Genomic DNA, 24,216 nt, shown 5'->3' on the forward strand with positions numbered 1-24,216 from the left:
GGAGGAGTGACAAACATTTGGGCTTGTGGAGATTACAGTTCTCAATCATTCATATTCCTGCCAAACTGAGTTCTGCTGGTAAAAGTCATAAAAGACACTTTCTCTCAATTCATGGGGGAAAAATAATGGATAAAATTCACTTAAGGATTTGGAATTTTTTGCTCTCGTGTTTGTTTTTGTTTGGTTTTGTTTTGCTTTTCCTTAAAATTTGGCACCTTCTGCCTGATTCTATAAAACCCAGTATGAAGTGGATTTGTCTTCGCAAAAAAAAAAAAAAAAAAAAAAAATCAGGTTTGGCAACAACATAAATTAAGAACATTCTGGGGTGCCTGGGTGGCTCAGTTGGTTAAGCATCCAACTCTTGATTTCGGTTCAGGTCACGGTCTTGTGGTTTGTGAGTTTGAGCCCCATGTCGGGGTCTTGACAGTGCAGGGCCTGCTTGGATTCTCCCTCTCTGCCTCTCTCTTCCCCTCCCCCGCTCATGTTTTCTCTCTCTCTCTCTCTCTCTCTCTCTCTCTCAAAAATAAACATAAAAATAAGAAAAAAAGGGGGGGAAATATTTCATCAGAGCCCCTTGACCATTTCCTAACATGGAGGAACACCACTGTGCCATAGACAACCTGCTGCTCAGAGGTTGGCACGCAGCTGGCACTACCCACCCCTCACCTTGAGAAGAAATATTAGGAAAGTGTTCTTAGTCCACACTCTTCCTCCTATCCCCAACTCCAAGCTCTTCCGCACCAGAGTTGATGTACAGCTACCGGGACCTGGAGTTCACAGCATCACCAGCTGGGATTTTCCTTCACTTGCTACAGTGGCCCCAGGAGGTAGGTGTAATCATACATGACTATAGAGGTAAGGAACCCCAGCTCAGAAATATGGAGTAATGAGTCCACGGTTACCCAATGTGCATGGCCGAGGCAGAGCCAGAGTGGAATCCAGATTTCTCAGACTCCAGCGCCTGCCTGTTTTATCTCAGAACAAGTTATTTCTCATATCAGTAGGCACACTCATTTTGCTTATTTATTAGCAATTCAAGAATTTGCAGCCTGGGACTCTCAAACCTGTGACACAGGCTTGGCACATTACAGAACTATCACACATTGCTTTCACATATGCTGTTTCCTTGACAGTTTGGTGAAAAAGGAACAGCTGTTCCATTAGTCCTGCTCCAGAGAGGAGGCAACGGAATTGTCAAGGGAAGCACTCCTGGTCACCTGATCCAAACGGAGCAAAGAGCAGGTGAAGATACCCAATTTACATGAAACTTGCTACATTGCCTTGCCTGGTGAGCCCATACAGTAGTAGGCAAAAAAAGCTAGACAAGGTCTGGCTCTTATCACTAAAAGGCCAAAACATCCACATGCTTTTGCTTCATCTCACTGCCTCTTCCTGTCAAATTAATAAAAATTATAATGTATTGCTATCCATCATCCTGTTTAATTTTTATCTCAACCCTATATGGAAAGAACTGTTATTTTTCCATTTTACATATGAGAAAATAGAGGCCCAGGGATAGGACCCAAGATTGCAAAACTAATAGAGGGCAAAACTACATGGAAGCCTAGGCTCTTACTCATTCAGCAATAAACATGTGGTGAATAATCAGCGTGTTGCAGCCCTTGTGCTAGGTACTGCATGCATATATGTAGAGTGGTGAGTGAAACAGACACAGATCCATCCATTTCCATTGTGGAGGGTACAGTCTACTGGAGGAAGATGGAGCCACTGAACCCACAATTACCTAAATACGAATTGTAGTATGTGTTGGGCAGATGAGACTGTTGTGAGAGAAAGTAGTAAGGGAAATCAGATTTCCGCTCTGTCTAGAATATCTTTCTCCTTATCTCTGTTGCTTGCCAAGATCTTACCAAGGTATAAATCCTTGCCTCCTCCACAGAATTTGTCCTGATCCTTCTGCTGGAAACAACCACTCCTCCCTCTTGGGTCTCATAACCCTGTCTAACTTGCTTGCATTCTAACTATCCGTAAAGGTGTTTTGTGTTCCTCTGAAGGGATGTGAAATCTTTGAAGGCTAGAACCTTTTTCTGCCTTCATTCCCAAAAGTGCCTAAGTAATAAACTTAAGATGGAAAAGAACTCAGTAAATCCGTACAAAATAAACGGATGCCAGTTAGAAGCAACCTACTTAGGCAAAGCTAGCAAACTGCTAAGAGGAAATTGATATGCCTTTACAACTAAATTTCTTTTCTAAATGTTGCCATGGCTCACTGCAAGAACATGCACAGTGATGTTGGCAATACAAGAGGTGGGACTTAGGGGCACTTGGTTAGCTCAGTCCGTTGAACATCTGAATTCAGCTCAGGTCATGATCTCACAGTTCGTGAGTTCGAGCCCTGCATTGGGCTCTCTGCTGTCAGCACAGAGACTGCTTCAGATCCTCTGTCCTCCTCTCTCTCTGTCCCTCCCCTCTTTGTTCTCTCCCTCTCTCTCTCTCTCTCTCAAAATAAATTAATTAAAAAAAAAAAAGAAGATGGGGGACTTAGAGAATCTGATTTATCTCTGTTTTCCTGGCAAACATGATTAAAAAGAATTCTTTATCCTTTATAATTGTTTACACATTCATTTACTAATTCACTCATTCATATGTCTATCAGTCTGTTTGTTTATTATTATTTTTAATGAAGTTATATGAGTATCTCCTGGGAACCAAAGCCTATTCAATCGCTATTTCTTAGAAGGCATTTCCTGCTGCAACTTCCCATTCCAACAGAGGTCACCAACTGAGGCATTATGTCCATAGGAAATGAAGTAAAAGGTTTCATGGTTTTTTTTCTTTTTAAATAAAACCCAAGGGCATAATGTTGAAACCCAAAACTGTGTTCATGTGTAGTCTTGCAGTGGCCCAGATTGGCCCAAGGGTAAAACAATAATTTGAATAGTTTCTGAAAATGTGGCCCATACACTTCCAGCTCAGAGTGACTGGGGATGCTTGTTGAAACCCTAAGAGATTCTGATTTTGAGGTCAAGCCTGGGCCCTCAAAATCTGCATTTTTAAAAAATGTTTATTTATTTTGAGAGAGAGAGTGAGCATACTGCAGGGGGAGGGGGAGAGAGGGAGAGAGGGAGAGGGAGAGAGAGAGAGAGAGAGAGAGAGAGAGAGAGAGACAGAAAGAGAGAGAATCCCAAGCAGGCTCTGTGCTGTCAGTGCAGAGCCCAATACTGGGCCCAAACCTATGAACCATGAGATCACTACCTGAGCAGAAGTCAAGAGTTGGGCGCTTGCTTAACTGACTGAGCCACTCAGGAGCCCCCAAATCTACATTTTTAAATAGACTGCCTTAGTAATTCTAAGACACATTAAAGTTTGAGAACAACTGAACTATAGGATCATTTAATCATTAGCCAATGGTCAATTTAAGAAATGTGTAACTTGCATCTAGTGTATAGTTCTAATCATCTGTTTTGGTTTTCAAGGATCAAAGCTTTTAAGCTATAGTTGGTTAAAACGACTTGTTGGAAAATTATAACAAGAAATCTCACAGATAGCCAAAAATAAGGAAAAAAAAAACTCTCCATAGAAGTCTTGGGAACTAGAAATGCCAACAAGACCTGGCACTTATCTGCAGCTTCAGGGCCAGCATGCTTCCTCCTGTCTCTGCTAATCTGTGTGCTCCTACTGTCTGCCTCTTCTAATGAGCCTTCTCTGAATCTGTACACTGTCATAACTAGCAGATACAGAGCCCCATAATGGCTGTCCCAGCCTTGACTCTACCACACTTTTTTAAGTCAAGCACCCAACGTGGACAGAAACTTCCCTTCTGGTTCTTTATTCAGGTTACCAAGAAAGAGAGTCTGATGGCCCCATTTGTGTCAGGCCCTCAGCCACTTCAGCAGCATGTGGACCAGCCTCCTCAAGTCAGGACCCATCTGAAAGGGGAAGGGGACAGTGTGCAGAAAGGTAACAGGAACTGGGTTTGGAAGTTTCCCTCTCAGATGGAGCAGTGATTATTCCCCACAGAGACTGGCCTCTCCAGGAGGCCCAAGCTCAGCCCTTTGGGAGAGAATTCAGAACGTGACTCCTCCCCTCACTTCTGTTTCAGCAAGTCTGTCTCTGTTGTTGGCTGAATTGCAAGCAGAGGCATGGTAAGACCTACCTGCCTGCTTCCAGCACAAAAGCCATCCTCTTATCACATCAGAGTTGGTTTGGGAAGAGAGTGATTTACATTAGGTAGAAATATAGAAAAGGAAAATGAAGCCCCAGGCACATAAATACAGTAGAATTGTATGTTCATGTAGACTAGAAACTTGTAGAAGAGAGAAAGCACTCACCCTCAGTATGATCTGGGCCAGAGGTTTTACTTCAGACAAACAAAATATGTAGTCCGTGTGTACTTGAATTCTTACCAAAATGTCCAGGCTGTAATTTCTATCAGCAGTCTATCATACACAGTGTTGTATTGGTCATCTTATAAAATAAACTAACATACCAAACAAAGTCAAATAAGTAAAAGCAAACAAAAATTTTAAAATGTAGATTTGATGCATGAGGTTCTGTTCCTTACATCTGAAATCCACCCTTACTCATAACTTCTTCGTTTGCATGTAATACCTGCTATAAAGCACTATTAATCTCTCACTCAGTAGTCAAGCTACATTACCATAAATAAATCCTGTGGCTCACATGGATATTCATAATGATTTATTGTTAGCCATGGTGGCAAAGAATCTGTGTTTCTTTGGATGTGAATGCTCTTCTTTTCAAACTGTTAAGTTCTGGCTGGTTTCTTTTTCATATCTCTAGAATTCTCTGCAGATTTTACAGTGTATCACAATATAACTTTTATTTGCCTGTAGAGGTAAATAAGCTGCCTTTCAGAAACCAAGGTACCCGTTCTAATTAGGAGTTTATTCTTAGATTTTTCAGTATGCTTCCTATGAGGAAATAGAATAAATTAGTTTTGATTTCGGTAGGGTGTTACTTTAAGTTTATTAAATAATTTTCTACAAGTAAAAAAATACATTAATTATTTTTCACTTCCTTGACTTTGATCCTATTTTAGTATGATTCTAAATTAGAGTGTGGTTTAAGGAGGCTTTTGACTCATTGGATTAGCTAACATGATGTTAGATTTATAAACTATTTGATTTGTCTTACTCTAACAAACCTGAAAGTTAAAGGTGGAACTAAATGTTGGGATCTTAATATGTCAGTTAGGAACGCCAGGTTTTATAAGAACATCAAATGATTTTGTATGGTAACAAATCAAGAAGATATTAAATTCATGCTCAAAATGAAATAGATTGCTCATGATTTAGATGAACAACTTTTAAGTGTTCCTTAAAAGAAAAAATCATCACTGAATATTCTGCTAATCTCTTAAAATTCCTTCAAAATTAAGTTGCTACATGGAGATAGTTCAGATAGACTATCTACTGAATGGCATGTTTTCAGTGATAAGGAGTAAAGTATCCCCAAATAAGTATTCTAGGAATGATAGATTCTTTGCCATTTGAGGTATTTTCAAGTTAAATTCAATTTGCTGATTCCTAAAATATGCTTATAATAACTTTATTTAGAAGCCTTACAAATGATAACCAAAGAAGGCCACATATACAATGACAGTTTCTGTGGGAAGTGTGCTCATTTCTAACTTGAACCAACAATATCCTCTTCTGCTGCTGGATGACCACATGCTTTTTCAACTGATATTTGATTATATTCAGTTTAGCACTTAATTATATTCTCTCTTGAGCTTCTCTCTAATTTGTTCCTGTGTAGTGGAAAGAATCTAACATGTGTATGGTGCACCCCTGGCATTGCTCCTTAGCTGTGTGCTAATTTTAACTAAAATTTAGTAAACCTTTCTGAAACTCTATATGTTCATCTGTAACATAAATATAACATGTAGTGTCTATAAGACAATTTAATTCCTAGGGTTTTCTTATCCTACATGAAGAGGCTGGCTCAGCAGTAGTTGCTCTGTATGTGTTAATTCCCTACTTGCCCTCCATTTTGTATTTCATCATCCCTGAGTAAGTTGTAGGATCCATGAGTACTCAGGCTTGAGCTGTAAAGTTATTAATTTTATAAACAGAAGATAGAAATATATTAAATGTATGTTTTGAGTGAGAATGAGAGAAAGCAAGAAAGAGACTTTCTTCTAGAAGGAAAATAATAGAAGTTTATTAAACATATGTTGTTACACTGCATGGAACATGAAATACCATTATACGTGATCAACAGGCTCATGTATGATTTTGGAATTTAAGGAAGTCTGCCTTTTCCCCACCCACTTTTTTCCCGCATCCAAATTTGGAAACAATGGAGAATTAGTCAAAGTAGGGGGGGATCAAAATATCAGCTGATTCTCAACCCTGTAATTAGACAGGCTTAACCCTCTGGTCACAGACCATGTTGGACTACTAAAAATTTGAATGACCATGCCCCAGGAAAGAGAAGAATATGTGCATTCTATGAACAGATACATCCCAAAGAACAAGAAGGAGAATGAAAGGTGATGTATGTCCACTTCCATCTCCCAAAATAACATGATTTAGATGGCCCTTATCCTTACCAAAGAAGACACAATGGGGAGAAAGTCCTGAGACAAAGAAGACTGTAGAAGTAGATCTGCCTTCACATAAAAGAAATCATCTGAAGGGCTCTACCCTCACAGACTGATGCTAGGCAGCTTTGTAAACTTCTGTTCTACCTTTCACTGCTTTCTTTACTTTCCTCTTAGCTACGCTGGCCTCCCTTCTGACCAAGTTTGTTGTCTCTTATTCAGACTTGCACTTGCTGCCCCTTCTTCCTAAAATGCTCTTCTCTCACCTTGGCATGGGTGCCATTTCCTCAACATTTGTTTTCAGTTTAAATATCATGTCTTGGTGAACCCTTCTCTGAGAACCTTATTAGAAATTCTCCTCTTCTCATTCTCTTTCTTACTCACTATTTCATGTTATTTTTCTTCATAGTGCTTAACCATTCTCCCAATTAGAAAGTAAGCTCCATGTCGTGTTCACTGCTTCAATACGTTGGATAGTGGCTGCCACAGAGTAAGTGCCGGCATAGTAATTAAATGAATGATAACAAATGAATGTATCATTAATTCAGCAAATTTTTTGTAGGGTTTACTATATACCAAGCTCTATGCCAGTTGCTAGTAACATTAAGATTAATGAGATGAGGTTACTTTATTCAAGGGGCTTTTTTATACGAAATTAGAGTACGTAAACATATTTTTCCTCTAACAAGAATGAGCACTGAGTGTTAACAGCCAGAAAGGAGGGTGTCTTACTCTAGCTAAGTGGTCCGATAATGTAATATTTGGTAGATTAGGAGTTTCCACATAAACATGGAATACAAGTACCTTAAATATAGAAGAGAGGGTGTATGTATGGAGGCTTGGCAGCTTGAGAGGACATGTTAATGAAATGACTTATAGGCAGCTAGTGATGCTTGGGATGCATAATGCATAGGGAGGGATGATAAGAAATAGGGTTAGAGAGATATGCAGGAGCCAGTTTATGAAAAGATTTATGCCATTCTAAGAAGTTTGGACATTATCTGGAATTCTAATAGATGCTTTAAATTTTAAACATAGGTGTGATAAAATCAGATTTGTGTGTTAGAAAAAAAATAATACAGAAAATAATGAGGTTAGACACCATTGTAAACCAGTGGGAAAATTATGAGGCCATTCAATTATCTGGGCAAGAAATGAGGAGGATCTGTTTTCTTGAATAAAAAAAATGTGAATTGTAGGTAAGTGTATAAATTACCATAACTCAACAGTATTTAATAGCATGTCTTTATGACCCAGTGTGTACTGAGTTCTTTGCCCATCCTGTGGAGTTCACATAACTGGATGATTATGCAAACCCTCTCTCCTGCTCAAGGAATTTAAATGCTAAGAGAGAAGCAAAAACAGTAAGTAACTGTCAGAACTCCAGGACAGAACACATCCTTCCTAGTCCCCTCTCTGTGTCTATACTTCCAAGGAGTAAGATAAGCCCAAAAGAGAGGATCTCATTAATTCTCCACATTGCCACTGTTTTTATCAGGACCAGCACCATAATTTGTAGGGCCCAATGTAAAATGAAAATGTGGGATGCCTTGTTCAAAGATTATTAAATATTTCAAGACAGTTGTAGCAGAGCTTTAAACTAAGAGCACTGTTGAGCCTGAGGCCCTATGAACTGGCTAGTCTTGGTCCTTATTGACTTTCTGTAGGGGCCAGGCTCCTAACTGGATAGAGCTTTTATTCCTGTGAACAGTTGCCATTATTGGATTTCAGTTTCATTGGACTGCAATTCTTCTTGCACTCGGCTGAGAATATTTAGGGGTCGGAAGCAGAGGATAGCAAAGCAGAGCAGTAAGAACACATACTTTGGATGCAGACTTCTTGGGTTTCAGGTCCTGTTTATTACTTACTGACATCTTGGACAAGATACAAAACCTCTCTGCTCCTCCATTCTCTGGCCTCCAAAATGGAAATAACAAGAGTAACTGTGTTTTAGGATTGTCGTGAGGATTGAGTTGATTTATGTAGAGCACTTGGCAAATGAATGAAGCATGGCAAGTGCTTGGATTGTTTTTCTTATTGTTTTGAAGGTTATACTCTGGATAATAAACCTTGTGTGCTTCCACATAATGCAGATCTTACCATTCAGAGTGAGGTTTGTCATTCAGAGTGAGGTTTGTCATTCAGTGAACAGAAATGCTTAATATTAACATGATTGAATTTATCAATTACTTACTGTATGATTTTCCTCTTTTGTTTTTTAAGATTTTTTTTCCTATCCCAAAGACATAAAGATACCTGTGTTTTTCTCCAGAAGCTTTTATGTGTAAGCCTTAAATAATTCATTTTCATCTATGATATTAAATAGGAATTATTTTTCTTTGTGGAAACACTGACCTCCCTCCTCTCCCAACTCCAGTGTACCCAATGAAGAAAGCCAGTCTGGACCTCCTTGCTCTCTCTGGAATTTGACTCTGCTTTGTCTTTGTACATAGCATTCGCTTTGCATAAATTTCTCTTCTCCTAGGTATTATATAGATGACCACCTAGGTATTTCATGTTCTTGCTCAAATATCCCTTTCTCACTGAGGCTTTGAAGTTTAAAATTACAACTTTCCCTCTCCTTAACACACACACACACACACACACACACACACATTCCTTAGAACTTCCTGCTATATTTGTGTGTGTGTGTGTGTGTGTGTGTGCGTGTGTGTGTGTGTTTTGCATGGTATTTAATTGCCTTATGAAATAGTAAATATTGACTTATCTTTGAAATTTGTCCTTCTGCTTCCACTAGAATGTAAGGTCCAAGAGGTAATATTTCTTTCTTTTGTTTTGTTTTATTTTCAATTTCAAGAATGGCATCTCCTCCTTAGATAACTTCAATATTCTTTTTCCAGAACAATCCCGAACACATGATAAACAGTTATTATTTTAGATTTTCTTCTTCAGATATAATAGTGCTGAATAGCTCCAGCTCTACACATTTATTAATAAAGAGGCATCTGGTTAGGAAAACTCTGGGTGACTTCTTTCTTTTTTTTCCTGTTCTTTCTAGAGTTAAGGTCAGGACAAGAAAGCAACCCCACTCTTTCTGTCTGTCAGAGTAGGGTTTTTTCACTATCCACACACGAAGGGAATTCTAGTTTTATGTGTGTATCGGTGGGATAGTCTCTGACCAAACATCACTCTGTGCTCTGGCCACACAGTTTTTGTCTCCTCTTTCTTGATTTACCGATCTATTAAAAGCCGTGTTCTCACTGCCAACAATGGAGAAATTTCATCAAGGACCAGTGCTCCAAACTTTCTTTTACTTGCCTGTCTTTTTGTACCTGCATTTATAATCTGTTTTTGAAAATATTTCAAAGGGAATTCCAAAGAAAACAAGAAGAAAAAGGGGAGGAGCCTATAGGACATGTCAACCAATTATAATTCAGTTGACAGTCAGGAACCGAATTATAACCCAATGACAGTTATATATTTATTAGTATTTTAGGAGAATTGGTATTGCTATTTCTATGTATGGTAGTATTTGAAACATGCGGTCATGTTTCAAAAAGAGCCCTTATCTTTTATAAATCTATTCTGAAATATTTACAGTTGTAATTTTATGATGCCTGAATATTAGAAATAATTCAGGTGGTCATGAATGGGTAGGGGCATAGATTTTACAAAGCATGGCCAGATGATTGTTGAAGCTGATGGATAGATATATTGAGTTCATTTGATATCACATTCCATTACCTGATTATTCTTCTTCAAAGCCCCAAATAAGTTATTCTAATTATTTCCCTTTGAAGTACCAGAAAATAAGTATTTTCCCAAGTTTACAGACCTGACATTCCAGACTCACCAATTCTAAAAAGTCATGTTACTACATCAACACCAAGCCAAAAAAGGAATTTCAAAAACCAGAGGCTTTATGTTGATGCTGCAAATTAATGAAGACAAGAAGACAGGAAATAACACACACCTCATGCATAAAAGGGATAATTAAGAGTCTTTGTCTTCATCGTGATAAAATTTATAGTTAAAAGTGAAAAACTTTATTTTAATTGGGTTATCTCTACAGAGCTATTTTTCATTACCTTGTCTTACTACTACCACCAAAACAAAAACTTTAATATCACAATCAATATTAATATCTAAATGATCCCTAATACCTTAAATTCACGTAAACCATTTTCTTACATGTAGACGCATCCTGGGGCATTGCAAAAAGTTGCAGAAACCAGGATTCATGTGGTTGAGCCATAGTGAATGGTGGTGCATTTTGAGAACGGCAGGTAGATGGCCCAGGGATACACTTCACTCTCCTGTAAGAACAGAGGATCTAAGGGTCTGAAGTTGCTAGCTGTGCATCCCTGAGTTGTGACCTCACTGTGCTGTGACACATAAACTTGATCTAGAAGTTCTTCTGTCCCCTAGATGTCAACAATATGGGGCATGAATAGAATCCTTTTATGCTCATGAGGGCATAAAGCATTAATAAGTTTAGAGTAATATAGATTTTTTTAAAAAAAGAGTTGCTTTGAATATAAGGTTCAGTATTCATGCCTATTAATGACTGTGTCTTGAATTTATATCTTAGATGACATCTCTGTCCCCCCAAACCTGTCTGCATACAGTGCAGTGTGGTGTTGCAGAGAATTTCACTCTTAAGGCTGATGGAGTGCAATGCGTTAGGGAGCCCTGTAGCAAGAAGCCACTAGACATTTCTTCTGCTAAAATGAAAAGGGGTCTGAATGGAGGGAAAATAAATCCCTGTCATTTCAGCATGGGTTGGCAAGAAGAAAAGACAAGTGCAAATTGTCATTATAAATAGTGTTGTTAACCCTCCTCATTTATAGTACACATTTCCAATTATACCCATTATGATGTACTTAGCTAGAGGGCAGGTTGCATTTTTTAAATGTGTTGAGAGCATTAATGATTTAGCTAGTGCTCATTTGTTTTCTATTGCTTGGTTAAGCATGCTGCATTGTCTTTTTCCTGTTTTACATATTGGATGAAAAAGAGATGCTAGCTTTAAATGTGCTAAATTAGTGGTTCTTTGCCCTAGAGATTTTTTAAACATACCAATGCTTGGGCAGTACCCACCAGAGATTTTGATTTAAATGGTTTGGGTTGGGGGAGTCATTAGGAGTCTGTAAAAGTGTCCCTTGAGGTTCTAATATGTAGCCAGGATTAAGGACCACATGGGTTGAGGAGAAAGCAAGATCAGCTGTGGATAAATTCATTTATCATATTTAGAGAAAGGAAGGGCCAGACTCAAAGGTGGTCACTATTTGATAAGGTTAGCTTTACAGATTGCAGATATGCTAAGAGCAGCAGTGGTTGAGGATAGAAGTAGAGGAAATTGGAGATAGTCTCTAGAAATTAGAACTATTGCATAGGCTTTAGAGAGTGTATGGTAACTACTGTAGAGAGGACATGTTTGTTTGCTTCGACTGTCATCCTAGATAGTTTCTGCAGATATGAACACAAGTTGCTTCATCTGAAACTGAGGGCTTGCATATAAGGAATTTTAAGTGGACACACACACACACACACACACACACACTAAATTACATTTAAATCCAATTTAATTAGACATTCGTAACAGCTGTCCTGTGAGTTGGCTCAACAGTATTCCCCACATAGGATAAGCAAGAAAATTGAAGCTCTGAAAGGTGAAGTGCATTGCCCAAGGTCATATAGCAATTCAGTAATGAGCTGGGATTAGAAACCAGAGCCCTGGAGGTCCTGTCTGTTGCCAGAGCCATTGAATATGGCCTCTGTTGCAAAGTGAATGATGATTATGAACATTTAAGAATATAGAGTACATTTTTACCAGGCAACATTTTAAAATGAAAGATGTATATGGATATCCTGGAGCTTATTTTCAATAGTCCTGGAAAGTTTGGCAGAAAAGCTTTGCAATTTTGTTTAATTTCACCGGTATATAGATAGGCTCAGTGTTCATGTTGAAGTACTTGGAGGTCCAGGCTAGGAGGGAATTTTGGGGGGTGGGAAACACTCTTGATGTATCTGTTCTCTATATGGAACACCAAGATGAATAGGCAAGAAGTGTATGAGAACTCTCTACTCATAGTTCTAGGGCATTACAATGTTCATTGTTTAAGCCCGCCATTTCTCCTTGATCAAGGAGAGAGATACTGGCTTGATGGGCTTTGGATAGTAAATACAAAGTTTATATTATCATTTCTGAATCCTTATAAAACTGTGCAGAACTTCTACATTATTATCCATCCATCAAGTTTCACTTCAGCTTCACTGGGGAGATTTAATAATGCATGTATATATGTTTCAGTATAACGCACAGCCCCTAGGTTCATCTCCTACATATAGAGGAAACCTGATAAATATTTATCAACAATGACAACCCTGTATGTGGTAAGTGCTTCCCTCTGAGAACTCAGAGTCACTGTTTTTCCAGATTTAAGTGGGAGATAGTTGGGCTGGTGGTGAACCCTGGTTTGTGCCTTTCCTAAAAAAAGAAAAAAAAATCTCAGCAGGGGTTGTGAGTAGACTAATGAGGGCCATTCTCTTGTGTATAATTTTTCGGGAGAGAGAATGCTTTTCTTTTCTTTCTTTCTTTTTTTTTTTGTTTTTTTTGTTTTTTGTTTGTTTGTTTTGCTTTCAGAGGATGTAATGTTGAAGAAAGTTGGGCTGACAGACTTCTTAATGACCATTTGGAATTTTTGCCAAGTGAAAGTTGTTTTCTCTTCATTTTAATGCTCCACTTTGATTAAACACCACTTCTCTTTAGTTACATAGCTTTTATTCGTAATGTTTCTGTCATAACAACACATATCACGTAGCTCCAGTCAATTATCTTCAGGTAAGCCCCATACTCTCCTTTCCCTTTCATTTTTAATTTAATGATTCATGAACAAGTGTGCTTGGGGCACAGGACCATCTTCTTTGGATGCATGAACTGATATCTAAAGCAGAATTCTGTGGCAAGAAATAAAAAGGTCCAGTGATCAGATTGAATAGATAATTTTAAGAACAGCAGCACAGTCTATCTATCTTTTCCATACATTTGAAATGCAACCCTACGCTGCAGTGAGAGACAAAATGTGCTTGTTACTTACATTCGCATGAGGTGATAGTCTTTTTTCAGAGAGCATATAATTTTCATACAAGCAGAGGTACTTCTGAAAAGTGAGTGGATGAGCTATTCATATTTAAGATGAGATAACAAGCATTAACTAGGACTTTCTTGAGCAAACAGGTACTTGATCAGCTTATCTGTTCCTCTCCAATGATATGACAAGGTGGTTGATACAAATTACCTTGCAATTGTAATTTAATTTACCAGGAATGTGGGATGATTTTCAGCCACTCATAGTCTACTCCTCAATGCTCAGAACATGGCCAAGATGTAGCACTGAATAGAAGGCCAGTTTGTCATATTTTTCTTTTAATATAAAGAAGCCTCAATTATTGAAGCATTTTTCTGTGTTTTTGTTTCATTTTATTTATTTATTTGTTTGTTTATTTGCTTATAAGTCTATTTGGAGAAAGAGAGAGAGAGAGAGAGAGAGAGAGAGAGAGAAAATGCAGCATGAGTGGGGGAGGGGCAGAGAAAGACGGAGAGAGAATCCCAGGTAGCCTCCTTGCTGTGAGCACATGAAGCCCAATGTGAAGATTGATCTCACCAAATCATGAGATCATGACCTGGGCCAAAATCAAGAGTCAGACACTTAACCGACTGAGCCACTAGGTGCCCTTGTTTCATTTTATTTACTTTAGACACAGAGACAGAACAGTGGGGGAAAGGGAGAGAGAGAGAGAGAGAGACAGACAGATAGAAAGAGAGAGAATCTTAAGCAGACTCTATGATCAGCACAGAGCCTGTCACAGGGCTTTATCCCATGACCCTGGGATCATGACCTGAGTTGAAACCAAAGTCAGACGCCCAACTGACTGAGACACCCAGGTGCCCCTTCTATGTTTTTTGTTTTTTTGTTTTTTTAAATCTTTTTTCTCACCTTCTCTCATGAATTCATGTTATAGAAGACTCCCTGTATCAGGCAATATGTACATCCTTTACATGCAGTATCTCATTTAATCCTCCTGTCAATCATATGACATAGAAACTTCTTTTTGGTTTGTTTTACAGCCAAGTAAGCTGAGGTTTAGCAAGACTAATTTCTTCTACTTTTGCTACCGTCTTTCTGGGAAAGACTGGTATAGACCTTCTCAGAGAATCTATAAATATCTCTTATTATTATATATGTATAAATAAATCACTTATATATTTCTGATATTAAATATGGCTCTTGATGTTTAAGCTGCCATCTTCATAAATGTTACTTCTTTTGATTATAATTAGTAGCAAGTATAATTATGCCTGATGACTAAGTTATGATAAAATATGCATAAATAAAAATTGAATTTAGACTAGTTTATTAGCAATAATCGTGCTTAAACAGTTACTTATGTTTGCAAACAGGAATTTTAATTTATTGTTATTTTTCATAGGCCTAATGAGGTTGGAAGCATCACTCACCAACCCCCACAAGCACTGTGTTTACTGGCATTTGAAGCCTTCTGCCAACAGGGTACTATTGAAACATTGATTAAAAAGGAAGAGGTGTCCCATGGGAATAACAGAGGAATTATGATGTGAACCCTTCCCTGGAATGCCCCTCTCTCTTTGTTTTACCATAAAGTCTCTGTGGAAAGATCATGGGCTTGGATGTCTGTTTAGCCAGTTTTAATGGCATAGTTTTAATCGCTTAACAACTAGCAAGGTGACTTTGGGCAAATTATTTAACTCTTCCACCCTCCATTTTCTTATTTGGAAAGTGGGAACAATAATTATAATTTTAAAATAAATGAAAATGGTAGTAGTAACACCAGCCTCGTAGCATTATAATAATAAAATGAGATACCATATGCAAAATGTCCAGAAGCAGATCTGATATAGATGAAGGAGATAATTCCTGGAAATTTCTAATGCATTTTACATACGTTTAAAATCCAAATGTCTGCAACTTCCAAAGACACTCTCTTCCATTTTCTGTCTACTTCCCTTAAATCATTTCTTATGTCTTCAACAGAAAGTGAGGTTCTATTTGACTTCGATTTCTGAGACCTTCCACTTGGCCTTTTGCTCATCATCTCTTGTCTTACTTCAGATCTTGATGTTGGGTGCTGCCAGAGACATTCGCTTCTTCTGTTGCTAATTACCTCTTGGGTTTCTGTAATTACTGTCCTTCCTTGGTACAAAAGTGCTCCCTTCAGGCTGGCTTCAAAGTACAGGTGAAGTGAGAAGACTATTGACTGCTCCATCCCAGGTGGGGATGTTGCCTGCCCTTGAGGTTCCATGACACCCCAGCTAATTCATGTCTCTTGTGCATAACTGACTCTGCTTTAGGTCTGGTTATAAGCTGAGGCACTTATATCACAAAAAATGGAAAAATCATTTAAAAGTTAATGCTAAATATTACCATGCCAAAGTTGAAGGACAAAGAAACACATCACACAGAAAAAGAAATTTTTAGCAGCTATCTTGCAGATCCTGGTGTTGATTCACTATGTCAAGATCATCCCTTATCTCTGTTTCTCTTTTTGAAAACATATAAAATGTCTTCATTTCTATACAGTGACAATCAGTTTTTTTCTGTAGAAATCTAACCTCTATTCTAAAAGTTTGTTTTGTCCATAGAATCCATCTTTCTCAACCCTCACCTGAACATCTGTAGGGCATGATAAATTAATGCAGCCGTGTTCCCTAAACCTTGAATGACTTCACCTGGAATTACACCATAAAGCAGAAAACCTCTGTGTGTGAGTGTTCATTGTGTGTGTGTGTGTGTGTGTGTGTGCGCACATGCACATGTGTGCACATACACATACAATGAGAACAGAGAAACATTGATCTATGTTCTCTCTCAAGAAAGGCATCTATTTCATTTTTCCTATCCTCTTCAATTTTTATTTCTGATCTTCTAAGATAACACTTGGACAACACACACATACACACAGAAACATATACACATATATTCACACAGGCCCACACTCATACTAATCCTAAGGGTAAAAAATAATTTTCAGAACCAGTACAGTGTAACTGGAATTAACTGAGAATAGGAGACTTATTCTTAAAGGCATAATTTTTTACAAAGCTGTCCCCACCCAAATGAAGATAGCTTTATATTATTATGCAAAACTGTTTTTATTTTATTGAAGTATAATTGATGTACTATATCCTATTAGTTTCAGGTGTACATCATAGTGATTCAATATTTTTATGCATTATGAAATAATCCCCATGATGTCTAGTTACCATCTGTCACCATATAGTTATTATGATATTATTGACTATATTTCTGATGCTGAATGGTACAATCCCATGACTTATTTATTTTATAACTGGAAGTTTTTACCTTATAATCCACTTTCCCTATTTCATCCCCCCACCCCTGCCCACTTTGGTAACCAATAGTTTGTTTCTTTTACCTACAAGTCTGTTCCTATTTTGTTTTGTTTGTTTGTGTTGTTTTTAGATTCCACATATATTCTCTGTCGGACTTTTGTTTAGCATGTCATTCAGTTCCTTCCATGTTGTTGCAATGGCAAGATCTTAATTTTTTATGGCTGAATAATATTCTATTTTGTATATATACTATAATTTCTTTATCCATTCATCTATTGATGGACAGTACAATTGCTTCCATATTTTTGCTATTGTAAATAGGGTCTCAGTGAACATAAGGATGCATATATCTCTTTGAATTGATGTTTTCATTTTTTTTTTTTTTGGATGAGTACCCTGAAGTGGAATTCCTGGATTTTATGGTAATTCTACATTGAATTTTTTAAGAAGCCCCCATACTGTTTTCATTCCCTTTTCTCCACATCCTCACCAACATTTGCTATTTTTGTGTGTGTGTTTTTCATAATAGCCAATTTGACAGGTGTGAGGTAATATCTCATTGTGGTTTTGATTTGCACTTCTCTGACCATTAGTGATGTTGAACATCATTCCATGTGTCTGTTGGCCATCTGTATGTCTTCCTTGGAAAATGTCTATTTACGTCCACTGCTCATGTTTTAATTGTTTTTTTTTCTTTATGAAGTTGAATAAGTACATTATGTATTTCGGATATTAAACCCTTTCGGATATATAATTTGTAAATATCTTCTTTCAGTAGGTTGTCATTCCATTTTGTTGATGGTTTACTTTGCTGTGCAAAAATTTTTTAGTTTGATATACTCCTATTTGTTATTTTAACTGTTGTTAACTCTTGCCTGAGAAACTGGTCCACAAAGTATTTCTAAGACCAATGTCACAGAGCTTACTGCCTATCCTTTTTCTTGAGATTCTATGGTTTCAGATGTTATATACAAGTTGTTAATTTATTAAAAATTTTTTTTTACATTTATTTAGTTTTGAGAAACAGAGCGAGACAAAGAGTGAGTGGGGGAGGGGCAGAGAGCGAAAGAGACACAGGATTTGAAGTAGGATCCAGGCTCCAAGCAAGTGGTCAGCACAGAGCCTGATGCAGGACTCAAACCCACAAACTGTGAGATCATGACCTGAGCCAAAGTCAGACACTCAACCAACTGAGCCACCTAGGCATCCTGTTAATTTATTTTTAAAATAGTTTTGTATATAGTGTAAGATGTATATAATGTAAGATAGTGGTTCATTCTTTTTCGTGTAGCTGTCCAGTTTTTCTGACATAATTTTTGAAGAAACTGTCTTTTCCTCATTGCATGTTTTTGTCTGTTTTGCCATAGATTAATTGACCATATATGCATGGATTTATTTCTGATCTATATGTCTTTTTTTTAATGCCAGTACCATGCTGTTTTGATTACTGTAGATTTATAGTATAGTTTGAAACCAGAGAATATGATTGATACCTCCCCTCAGGATTGCTTTGACTATTTGGGATCTTTTGAAATTCTATACAACTTTAGGATTTCTTATTCTAGTTCTGTGAAAAATACCATTGGCATTTTGATGGGGATTGCCTTGAATCTGTAGATTGTTTTGGGTAGCATGGACATTTTAACAATATTAATACTTTCAATCCATGAGCATGGTATATCTTTCCATTTATTTCCATCTTCTTCAATTTCTTTCATAAGTGTCTTAAAGTTTGAGAGTACAGGTTTTCTGTCTCCTTGGTTAAATTTAATCTTTGGTATTTTATTATTTTTGATGTAGTCATGAATAGGATTGTTTTATTAGTTTGTCTTTCTTTCTGATAGCTGTTTTTTGTACATAGAAACACAACCAAATTCTGTATGTTAATTTTGTATCCTGCAACTTTACTGAATTCATTTATTAGTTCTAACAGTTTTTTGGTGGAGTCTTTAGGGCCTCCTATCTATGGTATCATGTCATCTGCAAATAGTAACAGTTTTAACCTCTACCTTTCCAATTTGGATGCCTTTTATTTCTTTATCTTGCCTAATTTCTGTAACTATGACTTCCAATACTATGTTGAATTAAAGTGGCAAGGGTGAGCATTTTTGTCTTGTACTTGATCTTAAGGGAAAATCTCTCAGCTTTTCACCAGAACTATTTTAATTACACTTATTTTATTTCTTCTTAAACTCCTATTTTATATTTCTCACACTACCTTAAGTAGTTTTAGAAGTGGGCCAATTATAACATTCTTCCCTGGTATATAGTAGTATGTCTTTCTTATTTTATTGGCATGTTCTGGCAGAAAACAGGAATGGTGGCCCATTCAAATGGGGCAACTGGGGAAAAATTAATGAAGGGTCTATTTACAAAATACTGGAAAGGATTACATAAGCTAACAGGGGATGATTCAGTACCTGAAGTAGTGATGTTTAGGAGCCTGAAATTTGATAGAGGTAGGAACAATTAGTAGGATTACGGCTATATGAGAGAGCCACTCCACAGAAACCATGCCTTTTGGTTGGTGTAGAGAACCAGTTAAGGTGATATAGAAGATAAAATCTGGTGGAATAAATTCCCTGATCTTTCTCTCCTCTTATCATCTTTTTTCTTACATTGTGTGCCCCATCCCTCTGTTGGCCAAACCCAACCAGAAGTCAATGGACAAGGGAATCACTGATACAGTCCTTCTATGATCAGTTCCCTGGGTAGACAGCATGTAAAGCAGGGGGATAGATCTGTAAGTAGATGGAAAAGATCCTATACATCTGCTTAACTTATAGTTCATTATCATGAAATGTACAAGTACATTGGTTTCTCTTCTTTCCATAATCTCATTAAAATAACAGAAATGAGTTGTGAAAGCCCTAATCCCATGTTAAAAAAATAATAAGAAAGAGAAGACCATCAGTGGATGAGAGCTCTAAATGCATTTATGAAAACTTAATAGACAAAGACTAAAGATCAGAGAAACTGATGATGCAGCACAGAAAGCTTGTCCTAACTTAGCAGGAATGTGGGTGGTAAGAGAAGAGGAAGCTTGTTTACCCATGAAGACTCTTTAGAACCGTGGTGGCTGGTCTGATAGAGGACAGGAGGAGTGAGGAGTGGGACTGGAAAAAAAAATGTTTTTTTAAAGCCTTTAACCATTAGAAGCATAAACATAGTGATACAATTATAAAAAATTGAAAGGTGTTACAAAGTAAATTCCCATCCATTATAGCAGAAAGTCAATAAATGATGTCTAAAATTAATGAATCAAGAAGCAATGACATAAGTTTATTATTTATGGATTTGGAGATAACCACAGATGAACTAAATAAAGAGAGTTCAAAGTCTTCTGGAAGGAGGACAGGGAATTGGTTGTGGGTCAGTTTTTTTCTCATTGTAAGTCATGGTACTAATGATTTTTTTAAAACCACATGAATATATAATTTTACTGAAAGTCCCCCCCCCCCTTTTGTCACATTCCACTTAGTTTACTGGCTTTCTAGAAATTTTCTTCTTAACATGGTTAGGTCTGTCCCAGACTTACCAATTAATTCCGTTTTCTCCTACACCACCCTTTCTCTCCATTCTTCGTAACCCTCCAACATGTGAACATCCACATTCCATCTAAATGCACCTACATGCCTTTCTCTATGAATTCCATGCACCCATCTATGTCTCAGGAGTACCTTTTCTCAGACTTTCCTTGGCCTAAAATGACTTCAACCTTTTTTTTTTTTCCTATTAAGATTTCAAGTCCCAGAATAAAATCTGTCTCCTCCAGGAACTGTCTGGTTTCTAGAGACAAAAATGATTATTCTTTCTTCGTACTCTCTTAGTACTGCACACTGTTGACATTTCTCGCTCTACCAATGTCTTAAATTTGTTGTATCTCTATCTGCCCCATTTTCTTTCTGTGTAAGTTCAAGAATTTTCATTTTTATATCTAGTGCATATTTTGCACATAGCAATTGAAATATTTGCTCACCATTGTAACTGTAATTGATTTTTGTTGCTGTTATTGATCAGAAGGCATCTAAAGATTATGAGATGAGTGCCCCAGCCCATTAAAGTGATAGTGAACACTGGCTGTCTTTATTGAGGTGCCTATTAATACTTCTGCTTTTTTGCCAAACCAGGAAGTAGACAATATTTTGTTTTGTCACAATTTTAGTGCCTTTCCCCTAAATTACAATTATATCCATATTGTCTCAGGTTATGATGAACGAGAGATATTATAAGAAGCTAATACCCACAAATAAATTACTAATGTATTAATTTTAATGAGTATTTCCAGAGGGAAATGCCTTTCCTGAGGAAGTGATTTGCTCATAGTAAAACTCTAGGCCCTTGAGCTATTGTGAGATCAAAGTTGGTTTCTGTGGTTTCTCAGATTATGCCATGTAATTCTTATGCCATAGGTAATATAAATTCTGATTAATTTAAAGCATATTAAGACAATTGGGAAACACTTTGCATATTAGGTCATATAGATTTGAAATGACAATTATTGAGTATTAACTATCTATCTCATAGGAGTGAGAATTGGTATAATATTATTAACCCCTGGTCTTTGCTTCTCATTCTCATTCCCCAAGAAGTCTTACCACATGTTTTTACTTCACCTCCTTCTTTCTTTGTTTCTTTATTTTTTTCCTTCCTTTTCCTTTTCCTTTTCCTTTTCCTTTTCCTTTTCCTTTTCCTTTTCCTTTCCCTTCCCTTCCCTTCCCTTCCCTTTCCTTCCCTTCCCTTCCCTTTCCTTTCCTTCTCTTCCCTTCCCTTCCTCCCCTCCTTCCTGCCTGTATGCCTGCCTGCCTGCTACTAACCCTGTATTTTTCCGTGCAGCTACATAAAAAGGCACTATAATTTTATTTTTCCTTTACTTTAGGAAATGCCACAGTTAAACAGTCTCGATATAGGATTATCATCCAGGAAGCAGCCAACGGAGGCCAAGAATGCCCAGATACCTTATTTGAAGAGCGAGAGTGTGAAGATATTTCATTATGTCCTGTATATCGGTAATTAGTTACCTTTTAAAATAATCATTAGATTTTAGTGTAAATCATGACTTATTTTCTTTTTTTTTTTTAATTTTTTTTTCAACGTTTATTTATTTTTGGGACAGAGAGAGACAGAGCATGAACGGGGGAGAGGCAGAGAGAGAGGGACACACAGAATCAGAAACAGGCTCCAGGCTCTGAGCCATCAGCCTAGAGCCCGACGCGGGGCTCGAACTCCCGGACCAGGAGATCGTGACCTGGCTGAAGTCGGACGCTTAACCGACTGTGCCACCCAGGCGCCCATGACTTATTTTCTTTCATAAGTTTATGATTTTTAGTGAGAAAGAAGATAAGGTAATGTTTATCTTTAATACCTCAATATTTCCCCCTGTTATTTTGAATGTATTTTGAGGAAGTAAGGAATAAGAAAGTCTAATTATCAGAAAAAAAGAAACAAACATGGTTTGCTTTTAAGTGAGCTGCTGGAGTTCTGTCACCTAGGCAGTCAATTTTAAGGATTAGGATCCAAAGAGATTCAGGATAAAGACTACCTGGAAAACAAACACACATGTAATTTACTTCATTCTATTGTTTTCATCCTAAAGCCTTTAATGAAGAACTAAGAACAAAAATTTACTTTTAAAATAATTATTTACTTTTATTTTTAAAAAATTTGGTTCTTAATTTTTGTCATATACACATTTTAATAAACTACTTAGGGAAAATAAAAAAGTTTAACCTATGGGTAAAATATTAAAAAAAAAAAAAAAGAAAAAAGAAAAGAAAAGAAAATGTGCACCTGAGTGGCTCAGTCGGTTATGTTAAGTGTCTGACTTCAGCTCAGGTCATGATCTCACATGGTTCATGAGTTCGAGCCCTGCATTGGGCTCTGTGCTGACCGCTCAGAGCCTGGAGCCTGTTTCAGATTCTGTGTCTCCCTCTCTCTCTGCCCCTTCCCTGCTCGCACTCTGTCTTCCCTCTCTCTCTCTGTCTCTCTCTCTCTCAAAAATAAACAAAAAGTTGAATTTTTTTTAATTAAAAAAAAAGAAAATGACTTTTAAAATATATTCCCTCTTGGCAACTTGGGGACTATTATTTATAAAAATAATGCCTGAGGTTTGTGTGTTTAGTCATTAATATCTATCCTTTTAATGTTGGATTGAAGCATTGCTTTAAAGTACATCTGGATTAAAATCATTCACTGTTGAGTTTTACTTACTTGTGAAGAAAAAAACACTGTCTTAAAATTCCTGTGGTTATCAGTACACTTAAAAATGCCTTTATCAAAAATGCCTAGTGTTTCTCCTGATTATTTGAGGAACTATATCTTAAAGATACGAAATTCAAGAGCTAATTTATTCCAGAGGACACAAGTTTTTTTTTCCTTCTTTCTCTCTCTTTTTGTTAAAGTTTATTTATTTACTTTGAGAAAGAGAGAGCATGAGCAGTGGGGGCTGAGGGGGCAGGGAGAGAAGGAGAGAGAGAATCTCAAGCAGACTCCACCCTGTCAGCACAGAGCCTGATGTGGAACTCTATTTTGTAAACCATGAGATCATGACATGAGCTGAAATCAAGAGTCTGAGGCTTAACGGGCTGAGCCACCCAGGTGCACCCCCCTCTCTTTTTTAAGAAGGCTCCTCACATTAGATAGAGTGCCACTGAAGAGTCTAAATGACTATCAGCTTTATAATCCTTTATTATTATTGTTTCTACCGAGTGGCCAGTTTAAGTAGGATGTGAATAAACACTGGGAACATGCCCAGACTACCAGTTGCTTCATTAACCACAGGGCTGCTGTGGAAACACTGTCAATATTCATCCCTTTATACTATATATAAATATTGAAACTTCTGGGCCCACCAAAAGAGCTCTTGGGGAAAGTAGCCAATTGAAAAAAAATTAGCCAAATTAAACGTTATTAGAAGTTTTTGTAATCCCAGGTCTATTATAATCAGAGAAAATCCTAGAAGCTGTTAGTGAGATTTTCCTTTCTATTGTTCACTCTCTGAACTCCCTGGTTGCACTCCATTTTAGCCATTCATGTTTAAACTCGTTTCCATCATTGACCTCCTGCCATTTTCCCCAGAAACCAGTTTTGCTGTGTCTGGATTGGATCATTGTATCATTTCTCCTGATGCTGAGGTTAATATGTGTACAAGTTATCAGCAAGATTCTCTGCTCCTCAATAAAACACCCTTTAATTTTAAGCAATATTCCAATTTAGTTTTGTATCCCTTTTCACCGGTATGTTAGGGAGCTGAGTTAATACAGACCTGTATCATTTTCTTCGGATTCTTCTTTTACTCCATTAAGGTAACATATTCACATGTTTACCATTTAAA

General features: G+C 37.2%; 1 protein-coding gene across 1 annotated transcript in view; it reads left to right on the plus strand.

Annotated features, from left to right (window-relative positions):
- THSD7B (thrombospondin type 1 domain containing 7B) overlaps positions 1–24,216 on the plus strand; it is a 627,465-nt gene that overhangs the window by 249,215 nt on the left and 354,034 nt on the right. Inside the window, exon 11 of the mRNA XM_043573363.1 lies at positions 21,763–21,892. Coding sequence (XP_043429298.1) covers positions 21,763–21,892 — 130 coding nt within the window. The remainder of the gene's footprint in view (positions 1–21,762; positions 21,893–24,216) is intronic.

This window comes from Prionailurus bengalensis, chromosome C1, assembly GCF_016509475.1.
Source record: "Prionailurus bengalensis isolate Pbe53 chromosome C1, Fcat_Pben_1.1_paternal_pri, whole genome shotgun sequence".
NCBI classification, from domain to species: domain Eukaryota; kingdom Metazoa; phylum Chordata; class Mammalia; order Carnivora; family Felidae; genus Prionailurus; species Prionailurus bengalensis.